Below are 13,634 nucleotides of genomic sequence, written 5' to 3'. Positions count from 1 at the left end.
GCCCAGGGCGATGAAGTGATCTTGCCCGAGGCCACACCCAGTTAGTAACAGCCCTAAGTAATCTCCTTCCAAGGCCGGTGCTCTCTCCTCTTCAGTGGCATCTGGATGGAAGTGGAACCCGGTTAGGGGAATAGCTTTAAAGAGCTGTTTCGAGTTAGATTGTGGTGAGTTTGGGGGGAGGGGGCGGTGGGGGGTTGCGCAGTAAGTGCTTGGTGGGGTAGATTTGGGGAAGAGCCTCAAGACCTAGGCTTCCGGGAGGAGAAACAGTACTGTCTGTACTCCTGGGCCCTCTAGCTAATGGTCTCCATAGTGAGGCCTGGGTGGACCCCAGTGGGGGTGATCAACCAATGGGAGGCAGGAAGATAGGTCGCTTCCCAAGATAGCCAATCCTAGGGCTTGTTTCCAATACAAACAAACCTACCTTTATACCCCAATAGACCCACACACACAGCACTCTGACTTCCATCCCCACCTCAGCCCACCAGCCTACCCACCCAGTCACCCAGATCATCTTGTGGCTGAAGCAGCTGCCCCTCAGAAAGCAGGCTTGGCCCTCACCCCTTTTCCTTTTGAGTGGGACAGAGTGAGTCTTACAGGATGAGCAGGCTTGTGATCTTCATCAAAGATGAAGATTATATTATCTTTTCCCCAAAACCTACCTACCCCTCTTCCAAACTTGCCTGTTACTCTCGAGGCCACCATGATCCTTGCAGTCACCCAGGTTCGAAACCTCAGCGTCATCCTTTATCCAGGAGAAGTTAGGATAGAGTGGACCAGATCATAAATTTAGAGCTGGAAGGGACTTTAGAGGTCATCTAGTCCAATCCCTTCCTTTTACAGATGAGGAAACTGAGACCCAGAGAGGTGAAGGTACTTGCCCAAGATCACACAGGTACTAAGGACTAAGCTGAAATTCGAACCCAGGTCCTGGAGGCTCTTTCCACCACACCACGGGGTGGGATGAAAAAGAGCAAGAATATAGGTCCAGCTTGCAGGTTCCAAACCTGTAGAAAATGAGGCTAATGAGCCATCATGCCAAATGACACATGCCCAGGGGACTGAAAGAAATTTGAGAGTGGGCCTGAAGAAAACTGAACCAGCTTGGCCTCTACTTTCTGTTTCCTTTGTCTTGGGTTTCCACAGAACCCTGTGGTCTGGGGTTCAGATACGGGGTATTATGCTAAGTGTCTGCTGTAGGCAGATACTGGGGATGGGGGGGGCACTTGAGCCTAAGGTGGGGAATACAGGGAGGAATAAGGGCAATACAGGAAATATATTTCAGGTTAGACTTTTTTGGGTAATTAAACCTGTTTGCTGCTGGCATGGTTCTACTGCAGAGTTGAGGACAGCAGGCTTGAGGGGGAAGAAAGATTCTTAGCTTGTGTTAGGTGGTGGTGAGGGGGGAAGGTAAGAAGGAAGGATAAGGGGTTCCAGAACCCCAAGGCACAATCCTAACAGTGATCTCACTGCTGGCACAGGATTCTGGAACTTGGGAACCCTGTTGGGCCCCATTTGAAAGATGTAGTAGGGAAAAGGAGAGAGCGGCTGGCGATCGGGGCCCCCCCCACACACCCTCGGAGAACAGTTCCCCTCTGCTGGTCCCAGGGTGCCATGGAGATGGAGAGCACAGCGGCCTCCACGCGGTTCCACCAGCCTCACATGGAGAGGAAAATGAGCGCGATGACCTGCGAGATCTTCAACGAGCTTAGGCTAGAGGGCAAGCTCTGTGACGTGGTCATCAAGGTCAATGGCTTTGAGTTCAATGCCCACAAGAACATCCTCTGCAGCTGCAGTTCCTACTTTAGGTATTAAACATAGAAGCCCTTACGAGCTGGAGAGAGAAAGGGAAAGGGGACCAACCAAAGCATTCTGGGTTGTTTCTATCCTACATTCCCACTTTCATCTGGGCTCTCTCATTCCTTGACTTATTTGTCCACTGAAGAGGCACCCAGCACTAAGGGCGGGGACAAACTAGCTTCACTCTGGTTTTGGGGTGACCCCTCATCCATACTGTATCCTTTGATCCCTTCACCCCTTAATTTTCTCCCAAGCCAATTCCCCTCCACTAGCCACTCCCTCTTCTTCTCCCCATTTTGACCCCTGGATGAGCCAATGGGTCGATCCACCAACCCCTGGGGGTCAGAGGTGTTGTACATACAGGTTGGGTTCCCTCTTTAAACCCAGATGTGAAAACCATTACTTCAGCCTCCCCAATAGGAAATTCCTTGCCCCTTCTCAAACAGGGATCAAGAGTGTAATATGATGCGTGATGGAGGTTATCAAGGATTTAGGTTCAAAAGGTGAAAAGAAGGGGAGATTCTTAGCAGAAATTTCTGGAATATTTAAGGAAAGAAGGAGGACAGAAGAATCTGGGGACAGAACACTAAAACAATAAAGTCATTCAGAAAATTGGCAAATGCTTCCCCTATAATACTTCAAAATCTATTTTATAAGAAACCTTGCTCTCTTAAATCCATCTTCCCTCTCAAATCAAGGTTGAAAAGGAAAACAAACACCCCCTCCTTGTATTGGCTTATTTTAAAAATTGTCTTCCTCTGATAAATATTTAATTTTCACTCAACAAGGTGGAATTCAGTGAGCTATAGACAATAGTTTTCTCTCACTCCTCAAATTACCTTATAGTTTCCTTTCAGTGCACGTGTGCCCACTGCAAAACTCTGGTGGGCAGAAACTGCTTCATTTTTGCCTTAATAAACCCAGTGCCTAGTATGGTGCCTCATACAGGGCAAGCAACTTAATAAATGCATGAGTTGAGTTAGGAGGCAAAAGACCTGGGTTTTAGTTCCAGGTCAGAGTGGTGCACCTGTCTACCTACAGTAAACTATTTAACCTCTCTAGTTTCTGTTTGTCCAACACTGAAATGACAATAAAACCTATTTTAAGGCTAAAAAGTTTTGACAGTATTGAAAATGCCTCGAAAAAACCCCAAAGGAAGATATTTACACCTCCCTACTCTCCCTTCTAGCCATTTTTGCTTCTAAAGCACCTTCTTCCTCTAGGCCATCCCTAAACCCCCATGCCTTCATAAGTCTGATCTATTCCTAAGCAAGCTTCCTATCTCCTTGTACAAGTAGTGTCCCAAACCTTCCCCTCATTTGAGAAAAGAGGAAGACATGGAGAGGCTGGAGAGAGACACCATTTTCTGTGGCTACTGTTGGTTTTTTTTTTGTTTTTTTTTCCAGAGCTTTGTTTACAAGTGGCTGGAACAACACAGAAAAGAAAGTGTACAACATTCCTGGTATTTCTCCTGATATGATGAAGTTAATTATTGAATATGCCTACACCCGGACTGTCCCCATCACCCCAGACAATGTAGAGAAGCTGCTAGCTGCAGCGGATCAGTTCAATATCATGGGCATTGTCCGGGGTTGCTGTGAGTTCCTCAAATCAGAGTTGTGTTTGGATAACTGTATCGGCATCTGCAAATTCACAGACTACTACTACTGCCCAGAGTTAAGGCAAAAGGCATACATGTTCATTCTTCACAACTTTGAGGAGATGGTCAAGGTCTCCGCAGAGTTTTTAGAGCTCTCAGTCACTGAGCTTAAGGACATCATTGAGAAAGACGAGCTCAACGTCAAGCAGGAAGATGCTGTCTTTGAAGCAATTTTAAAGTGGATTTCCCATGACCCCCAAAATAGGAAGCAACATATTTCAGTTTTGCTACCCAAGGTCAAGTTCAATTATTACTTTTAGACTATCTTAGCTACACGTTGTTGGTTTCTTTATTCCAGGAGTTTCCTGAAGGATCACATTCAGATGTATAAAATAGTTGAATACCAGCAGTATAGATGTTGCATAATGTATACATGCTTATTCACACTGTATGATTTGTTCTCTGTTGCTTGAGACTTTTAATCTTCCCCTTGTAATTGTCATTATTTGATTGCTCTCTACCCTATTTTTCACTCCATCCACACTTACTGACAATAAACTCCATAATCCTAGAAACTTCTGCTGGAAGATGTGAGGTCAACACTGAAGACCCATTAAAATAAATGCAAGCTCTTGACTCAAAGTGCTGTGCATGTCAGGTCATATATTTGCATGTTGAGTTAATACACTAAGCTAAGAGATAGTGGGAAAAGCATTGGACTTAGAAGACAGATGACCTAGGTTTGAGTGATGATTCTGACCCTAGCTATCGTCAAGTAATTTCAAGTTCTTTGAGCCTCAGCTTCATTATCTGTAAAACAATACTTGGATTATCTACTTCACAGGGTTGTCATGAGGAAAGTGCTGTGCAAATCCTAAAATATCTTTATAGTAAGTTATTACTATGGAAAATTTTGAGGAAGAGAACACTCATTTTCTGGGATGTTCCTAATAGTCTTGCCATATGACAGGCCATAGGACTTCATGGGGGCACCAAGTTCTATTTTGGTATGCATATTTATGCCAAATAACATGCAAAAACAATGTGACTCAGGAGGTTTAAAAAAAAAAGTAGTAACTCAATATAAGGAATTTCTAGCCATCATGGTTAGGGAGGGAGCTTTTCAAATATTCTTACCTCACTTAAATGGCAGCTTTTTTTATTCCTTTTTTTTAGGTTCGCCTGGCCCTGATGCATGCCGAGTATTTCATGAACAATGTTAAAATGAATGACTATGTGAAAGACAGTGAAGAGTGCAAGCCGGTCATCATTAATGCCCTAAAGGCCATGTATGACCTAAACATGAATGGACCCTCCAACTCTGACTTCACCAACCCACTCACTCGGCCCCGTCTGCCCTATGCCATCTTGTTTGCAATTGGTGGCTGGAGCGGTGGGAGCCCCACCAATGCCATTGAAGCATATGATGCACGGGCAGACAGGTGGGTGAATGTCACTTGTGAGGAGGAGAGCCCCCGTGCCTACCATGGGGCAGCATACTTGAAAGGCTATGTTTATATCATTGGCGGGTTCGACAGCGTGGACTATTTCAACAGTGTCAAGCGATTTGACCCAGTCAAGAAAACTTGGCACCAAGTTGCCCCAATGCACTCAAGACGTTGCTATGTCAGTGTGACAGTCCTCAGCAACTTCATTTATGCCATGGGGGGATTTGATGGCTATGTGCGTCTCAACACGGCTGAGCGATATGAGCCAGAGACTAATCAATGGACCCTCATCGCCCCCATGCACGAACAGAGAAGTGATGCAAGTGCCACAACCCTGTATGGAAAGGTAAAGAACCAGGGTGTATGGAGTCTTTTCCTGCTATCCCACAGGCCTGGGAACAAAGCCTAAACCCTGATATTAAAATTGGCCTTCCTAGCCCAAACTTTACTGCCCAAACTCCATTTATCCTGATGGGGAACAGAAAATATGGCTAAAACATGGTCTAATGGTTTAATTAACAATTATCTTTTTTCATTAAATTTTTCAGTACTGACTGCACACAAAGCAATATAGAAGCTTTCTGCAGTCTGGCAATGGTGTCAAGGGTCAGTGAAATTGTAAAAAGGTGAGAAGTGGGATGAAGAAAAATCAGGGCCTAGATAATATATAATACATACACAGACTAGATGTTCAGCCCCTGAAACAGAGTGGACTAGTAGGATGGATATCAAAGATACTAATGGAGTAAAATTCAGTAACTTTAAGTGAATAGAAATAAATTGACTGGCTAGAACAAGTGTGCCTTTTTCCCCAACACCAACTAAAATAGCACTCAGTGTTTTGTCCCTCAATATGAAAACATTTGAACCATTTTGTTATTTTATATTGAAGTAGGAACTTTGTATATTACTCTCAGCACTTTAGCTGAGTACTGACATAAAGCAAGAGTTAGTAAAAACCAAAACAACTCAAATCGAGGCACTGGAACTTTGGCATTATCCCAGTGGAATGCGTTTAAAGTGCCAGAGGAGAAAAGTTCAGTGTGGCAAAGAAAAAGAAAAGAATTAACTGTACAGGAACCAAAGTTGGGTGAAGAACAGCAAGACAAAATAGAAGGGGCAACAAGAGTTCATTTAGGTCTTAACTTCCCATTGGAGTTTGGAGAGACTAGAATAAGCTATAAGAAATTATCTACTCAGGGAATATTTAAGACTATTTTCTCTCAGTGGGATGACTTAAGTAAATGCTTGCCCTAAAAAGTTAAAGCATGGGCTAGCTGGTGTTGAAACCCAGGATTTTAAGATGTACAGCATTGTCTTCGTAGTAGAGTATGCTTTACTCCAAATGGTCACTACAGGTAATTCTGTTTAAATAGGTCTACATATGTGGTGGATTTAATGGAAATGAATGCCTGTTTACAGCAGAAGTATACAATACTGAGAGTAATCAGTGGACTGTCATAGCACCCATGAGAAGCAGAAGGAGCGGAATAGGAGTAATAGCTTATGGAGAACACGTATATGCGGTAAGAAGGCAGCTTGGCTAGTCTATCATATTAAGTTTAGAATCCAGCCTCACATCTTCTATCATTAAAATGACCTCGCCTCAAGCTAGTTTTTAGTAGATGGGAAATATTCTACTAGAAGGTAATGGAGGTAGATGAATAATCAATAGGGTAGGAGTGGCTAAGTCTACTTGAAATAAGCCACTCTTAAAAAACAGAAGCAATGGTTACCAACCATATTTCCTTGCTTGTCTACAGGTAGGCGGCTTTGATGGAGCTAATCGACTTAGGAGTGCAGAAGCCTACAGCCCTGTGGCCAACACATGGCGCACAATCCCCACCATGTTTAATCCTCGTAGCAATTTTGGCATCGAAGTGGTGGATGACCTCTTATTTGTGGTGGGGGGTTTCAATGGCTTCACCACTACATTTAATGTTGAGTGCTATGATGAAAAGACTGATGAATGGTATGATGCTCATGACATGAGTATATACCGCAGTGCTCTGAGCTGCTGTGTGGTACCAGGGCTAGCCAATGTCGGGGAATATGCAGCTAGACGGGACAACTTCACAGGATTAGCACTTCGAGATGAAGTAAAGTATTCTGCTTCGACAAGTACCCTACCTGTATGAGCCTCTTCATTTAGCTAATAAAAAGTCTAAGCAATAAGTATTAATTCTTTTTTTAAATAAATGCAGTGCTTAAACTTGGAAGAGTATTGGAAAATGTTCCACTTGAGGGAGCCAGGGGTAGGGATGAAGGTGGGAGGGGAAAGGGCAATTATATTTAGCAATTTGCACCAGAAAACTCAGTATGAAACCAGACCCAAAGAAACAAGTTTATTTAATTAAAACAGTTACATCGAAACAATTAGTGGGATAGCTTAACATAGAACAATAGATATTTTACAATATTTAGTCTCAGGCTATTTAGCCCTAAACACTATAGTTCTAAAAGGGAGGGGGTCATTAAAAAAAAAAATATCTCTGCAGTAGAGCAGGGGACACCAATACTGTAAGTCTAAGAAATGAACCTTACCTATTCATAAATATATTAATGAGCCCTAGGTACACAGATCAGTACGAGACTAAACATCTAACAAGGTCTACTTTTTAAATATGTATGTAACAAAATAGGATTAAGTTCTGTATAGGACTACTGTGTATTATCTATACTTCCATTTAAGTTGTTTATATCAGATGAACACTATAAGCAAAAAAAAAAAAAAAAAGCTTGAAAACCAAGTTACTACAAAGGCATTCTCAACAAAGTGCAATAATTGTGGACATCAACTTGAATCCTCCACAGCAAAGTAATAACGATCACTTATTGTATCCTAAGGTGTTTTAGCTGAATTATATTACTTACTGTAGAACAGTTGTTTCCAAAGACCCATGGTCTACAGTAAGTATTACATAGTGGCAAAGATAATTTCTAGAAATCACTGGTAACTGACAAGTTTTGTTTTTTAAATAACTAAAAAAGCACCAAAACAGGAGTGTGTTTACAAGAGTTTAACAGAGTGTCAAAAAGCTTGATTTGTTAACAAAAATGTGTAAACAGGCTCTCAAATATCTAAGAGTTTAAAAACAAACACAAAACTATAGCACTCCACAAGCACCATTATTAGTCTAGAATAGGCAGAGATTACACCTTGCTTCACAATTTTTCACACTTTAAAATACACATGAAGCACATTTTGGTGATATAGTTTACAAGCAGCTTTAGGATCTGCCTCTTATAAATGTGGCTATTCTTACATTTATTGAGCTAAATTTAGGGACAATACAGAGTAAATTTAGGTCCCTTTTGTTAAGCCTATTTAGACAAAAGCATCTATAAAGTTCACAAGCTGACCACTGTGCCTAACAAACTTATGATATATTGTTACTATAATAGAACCGAAGCAATATTTGGAGTGTTTAGGTACACAAAGCTACAATATTGGTCAAGACATACATGGAGAAAAAAGTGCCTTGGAAATGATTTACCAGTACAATAGGTTTAAAACCTTCAATATCCATTTTATTTTTCTAATCTCAAACTTCTACTCTGGGTTGTTGGGTTTTGTCCAACAAATGCCAAACAAACCTAGCTAATCAGCAAAAAAAATCTCCAAGTCAATAAAGCTTTGAAAGTATTTAGCAAAAGATTTCTTTTGGCAGAGTAAAAGATCAGCAGAAGTTGATTATTTTGTTGAGATGCATTAACACTCACCATGCACAATGAATAACTGCAAGTGAGAATATGTCACACACTAAGCTCATGGCTGACATTCACAAGATAAATATACTAGAAATTTCAGTTAACTTTGCTTTTTAATCATAACCCAGAAGGAACATGCAATTATAAATGACGCCACAACATATAAAGTCATTAACTTTTGGCATAATCAGCCAAAATGTACATGGATTCATTTTAAGCTGAGTACTTATCTTAGGTGCTTAAACAACAAACACTAACCCTATAACATTTCAGTAAGAATATAGGAAGTAAAAAAGTTCTTTTTACCCAGTGTCATATCAGTTCTTGATCATCTTGTCTACTGCATTTCAAAATGAATTTGGTAAGTTTCTTTTAGTCTTAAGATTTCTGAATGTCAGCCTTGAACAGATTTAAGGAAATTTGGTTTCTCTCCTTAACAGGTTAGTCACAATATTCCAGCAACACAAACTAATGTCAAAAATGACAAATGTGAATTTCAAATCTGATTATTAGAAGGTAAATGCAAGAGTCAGGAAAACCTGCACACACCATGCAAATGAAGGACTTACCCTTCCGTGGCCTAGGCTGCCTGCCTGCTAAATTGGAAAACGACAAGTTTCAATTCAAATGAAAAATTTTTGTTAACAGAACTAGAATCTTAATTTTTAAAACATCATTTAAATGTGGATGACATCCTTCCTCACAAGTAATCCTATGATTGTTTTGGAAGGCTTGAAACAAATTGGCCACTCCAATATCACAAGTAAAAGGCCTTACTTTCTAAAGAATAGGAGTTGGTAAAAAGAAAAAGTAATCTGAATTTTAAAAAATCAAGTAAAGGGACCTGGGTAAACTAGGCCTAGTCTATTCAACAAGTGTTAGAAACTTCATGTAATGTGACACTGTCTTAAATTGTAGACACCTTCCACAAACCAAGCCAAATTATTTCAACTATGGCTTACCAGAATGCATGCTACTTTTTACTACAAGTTTATAGTCTTTCTCAATCTTAAAAAGATTGAAAGCAGATTTTATTTCAATCACCAAAAACACCCTAATCTAGAAAATTAATTTTGAAATTTAAATTATCTTTAAACATAAATCTAAGTACTAGGCTTCTAAACCAGATATTAACTTTTATATAACTAACTGGACACCCCACATTTCTAGCTGTTATTTTCTTTTCATGTTTGAATGCTCCTATACCTAAGTAAAGATACTGGTTTTACTGAACCATATGGTGTATTGGAAAAACACTGCAATTGATGGTAAACTTCTATGAGGTGTTATTGGCTAACAACCGTCTTTTTGGCAGCTTTTGACTTCATGGATCACTGCTGATCTGAAATGTAGACTACGAAACTACAGTCCTCCAGACCCAAAAATTCTCTGAGAAGAAAGAGTTGCACTGGGATCACTGACTTAACCACTAGCCTGATACCACAATGGAAACTAAACCTGTTCTATTATTCAGTAAGAGACCAACCTGAGTACTATTCTACATAAAGGGAGTTTTATTTTCGAGAATAAGATAGTGAATTGAATTTAAAAAAAAAAAAAGGCAGGAAGAATAATAAAGAATATAAAATTTTAAAATGAGCTACAGTGACAATTTCAAAAGGTCAAAATGATATACCCAAATTTGGTATTTCAGTATCAGGCAACATTTTCACTCAGTCTATGGCAACTGATTAAATTAATATTAGAAATGTTGGGCACAGGATAAGGCCTTTCTGTAGTAATTATAGCTTAAAATTTTACTTCCCATTAAAAAAAAACAGTATGTACTTCTTAGAAAGGAATGATTTTGAATAAACCAGACAATTTGCACAACAGAGAATCAGAATTGAAGGCATTAGCATCACATGCTGATTGTCACAGGCATATTTACATTATCAAACTTGTTCTAAACTATACTTGCAACCTCTGAAAATGTAAGTTCTTCAACTTCTCAAATGCCTGACTTTGATAGTGTCACAAAATATTTTTTCAGTTTATACCAACTTGTGTTTTTTCCAAAGTATTGTGTTCTGTTCTTTCCATGTATAGAACTTTCTCTGTATGTACATAGCTAAGAAAACAGAATAAGTGACTTTTTGGCCAACTGCTTTCACCAAATTAGTGAGTTAAAGTCTGTGATAGTTGCCAAACAAATGTTAAAAGTTCAAAAAATGTTATATATATGTGTGTGTGAATTTTCTACTAATCCCTACTCTAAGTAAACATGGTAGTGTTGATAAATACATATAAAATACCTGCCATAGAAACATCCTGCAGTCATCTCTTACTGAAAAATTGTGCTTTCCCTTTAAAATTTCAGTCTGCCAGACTATTGCACATGCCTCCTCCATAAGAGAACTAAGTGCATAGACACCAATCTTCCCTTCAAATTTAACCATTCAGGAAAAGATTAAAAGTAACATAAGAAAAGTGCAAATAAAATTGGTGCTTAAGAAAGCACACATCAACTAGAAGTCCTTAAGATGAAGGAACTTGGGATGGTACAAAACAGTTAAATGATGATATTTGACTTTCTTCACATACAGCAAAATCTTATTTGACCTGGCTACTATATGCACATTTAAAGGACAAGGAAGCAAACTATCCCAAACACATTACCCACCCTTCTATTCTTTTGTTTTTTTTGTTTTGTTTTGGGTTTTTTTTTTGGGGGGGGGGGGTGAGGCAATTGGGGTTAAGTTACTTGCCCAGGGTCACACAGCTACCCCACCCCTCTATTGTGTTTCAGTTTCCCAGCTCTTTTACATGGGATAAAACCATCTACCAATTCAGGGTACAAATCTGAGTGGCTAGCATACTACTTTCTTTCAATATTAAGACTGTATGTGTTTAGCTTCACTGAAACAGTGGTTACTGTGGACAAGGAACAAGAACTTAGCATTCAATCTGAGAGCGTGGCATCCTCCGCATACTTAGTGCATGTCGATGTATTTCTTGCATCTGTCGTATTCTGTCCTTCTGCCACATTAAATTTTGGGGCATGGGGTATTTTTGGCTACCATGCAAGCACCTGTAGGGAATTCTCACATGGCAAGCAGTTGCTCTACAACGAGGTTGTGGCATGGGAGGAAGGAGCATCCACCGCTTTCTCTCAGCACAGTAACGATAGGCTTCTTTACGATATTGTTTGTCAATATCATCACTGTTTTTCCAACCCCCAATGATGAAAACATCATCTTTGTAATAGCAAATAGCTGCTCCTTCTATGCTAAGGACTTCTGGAGGTAAGCTTTCAAGGATCTCATCAGATACTCGGCCGGAGATTTTTCTCTTTGCCTCTTCGTTATCCAAAGGATAACTCTTTGGACAGCATGAGGCGGTGTGGTAGAAGTTTGTACTGGCTACAGACATCTGGAAAAAGCAGTAATTGTCAATAAGTGGCAAGGAGTCCACATCTTGCCACTGCCGAGTCTCTGTATCATAGCGGGTAATGATAGACCTTAATCCATCTTCACTGTCACTGTCCACAGGAGTACGGGCAGCAATGTACACAAATCTTTCTTCGATGGTGACTGCTTTGACATCACGAAGAATCTTTGGTGCTGACTCCAAGTTGTGCCATTTATCTTGATCAGGATTATATACAGTTACATCTTTAAAACCAGGACTAAAGTTGCCATGTCCTCCAATACTATACAGTTTTCCCTTTACTTCTGTGAGGCCAAAAGAATGCTTCCTTGTCATTAAATTACAAACTTGCTCCCACATGTTTCTATTTGGATTATACCTTTCCACAGTTTTGGCAAATCCAGGTTCCATTGACCCAGCAACATAAATGTAAGATTCAGTCACTGCAACAGCATGTCCATCCAGGTGATTATGAATATGTGGCAGGTTTACCCATCTGTCTTCATCAATAAAATATCCCACACATTCACTCAAGTAGTCTCCTCCTTCTGACACACCACCAATTACCATAATCACATCCATGTTTTGTCCATACCGTGGGAGTAATCCAACAGGCGACACTGAATGCTGCAAATTACCAGACTGCAAATTCTCTGCTCTTAGAGCATGGCTTTCCACAGCATCAGAAACTAATTTGACACAAGCTTCATTAATGGACACCAGCCTTTCTGACTTGACATTCCGTGTAAGATAAGTAGGTTTCATCTGTGATAACCTAAGCAATTTAAAAAGTTCTTCAAAGTATCGCTCCCTCTCTTCAGCATTTCTCTGAACCCACTTCAAAACGGTTTCAAAGAGAACCTCTTCTGAATCAACTGTAATTTCCAAGTCTGAAAGCCAATCTCGAATGAGATGAAAAGGTAAAGTGTAGAATTCTTCATCCTGGATCACTTTATAAAAATTCCTCCTTATCATATCTGCAGCTTTCAGAGCAAGTTGGCTCAGGGTGTACATGTGGGCTAAACTGTGAATAGCCACACAATTTGAGAGATTGAGTTTTTTCTTGAGAAATTCTCCACAAAATTCTTTTAAACGAATCAGTAAGAACCTAAAGCCAAGCAAAGACAAAAGGAAATGATCCAAGTTATTATGTGTATCTGTAGGATAGGAATGCTTTCTATTTTGAGGTAATTTGGTCTGAAGCTAACCCAATTCTTGCCCCTGCTTTTCTGTCATTCCCAAACTTGAAAAAAGTAGACTTAAACACTTACTCAACTGAATATTGTTCTTACCTCTTATATGTCCCTACTCTAACCTCAAAATGAAATAAGATGGCAGAGAAACATTTATTGAACACTCAGTGTTAATACAGCCCTGGGAGAATGGAAGTACAAAACTTACATCTCAATATGGGACGTGAAGAGATCATACATAATAGAAACAAGCAAAGTCTAGGATTAGAGGAAATATTACAATTCAAACATTAAGTATCTTCCAAATAAAGATATGGTACTAGAACCTGGGGATACAAAGATGGAAAATACAAATTCTGTCTTCCAGGAGCTTGAAATCTAATAGATATAAACACAACAATGATACAAGGTGGAATATAATAAATGCAGAGGAGAAGTCCAGAAAAAGTGCTTTTGTGTGGGGTATACGGCAATGGAGAAATAGATCCCTGATCAAGAGAACTCGGTTTGAATGCC

General features: G+C 39.8%; 2 protein-coding genes across 2 annotated transcripts in view; one reads left to right on the top strand and one right to left on the bottom strand.

Annotated features, from left to right (window-relative positions):
- Positions 1-101: 101 nt before the first annotated feature.
- Positions 102-6,983, top strand: KLHL10 (kelch like family member 10). Its single transcript, XM_043963850.1, has 7 exons — positions 102-164; positions 841-892; positions 1,479-1,805; positions 3,204-3,693; positions 4,574-5,191; positions 6,222-6,371; positions 6,609-6,983. Exons 3-7 carry the CDS (start codon positions 1,612-1,614, stop codon positions 6,981-6,983), a joined length of 1,827 nt encoding a protein of 608 aa, XP_043819785.1. The 5' UTR covers positions 102-164; positions 841-892; positions 1,479-1,611.
- Positions 6,984-7,159: 176 nt separating this feature from the next.
- The window catches only part of KLHL11 (kelch like family member 11), an 8,809-nt gene continuing 2,334 nt past the window's right edge, over positions 7,160-13,634 (bottom strand). Inside the window, exon 2 of the mRNA XM_043999652.1 lies at positions 7,160-13,033. Within this exon, the coding sequence (XP_043855587.1) occupies positions 11,452-13,033 (1,582 nt within the window). The 3' untranslated portion in view covers positions 7,160-11,451. The remainder of the gene's footprint in view (positions 13,034-13,634) is intronic.

This window comes from Dromiciops gliroides, chromosome 4, assembly GCF_019393635.1.
Source record: "Dromiciops gliroides isolate mDroGli1 chromosome 4, mDroGli1.pri, whole genome shotgun sequence".
Taxonomy (NCBI): Eukaryota; Metazoa; Chordata; class Mammalia; order Microbiotheria; family Microbiotheriidae; genus Dromiciops; species Dromiciops gliroides.
The sequence above is the reverse complement of the archived record's forward strand: the minus strand, read 5'-3'. Positions and strand labels throughout refer to the sequence as shown.

What these genes read in the sequence shown, in the direction of transcription:
- KLHL10 (XM_043963850.1), top strand. Translation starts at nt 1,612, where the DNA reads ATGGAGATGGAGAGCACAGCGGCCTCCACGCGGTTCCACCAGCCTCAC. An exon ending in AGCTGCAGTTCCTACTTTAG is followed by an intron (nt 1,806 to 3,203) that starts GTATTAAACATA and finishes TTTTTTTTCCAG; the next exon opens with AGCTTTGTTTACAAGTGGCT. An exon ending in TTTCAGTTTTGCTACCCAAG is followed by an intron (nt 3,694 to 4,573) that starts GTCAAGTTCAAT and finishes CCTTTTTTTTAG; the next exon opens with GTTCGCCTGGCCCTGATGCA.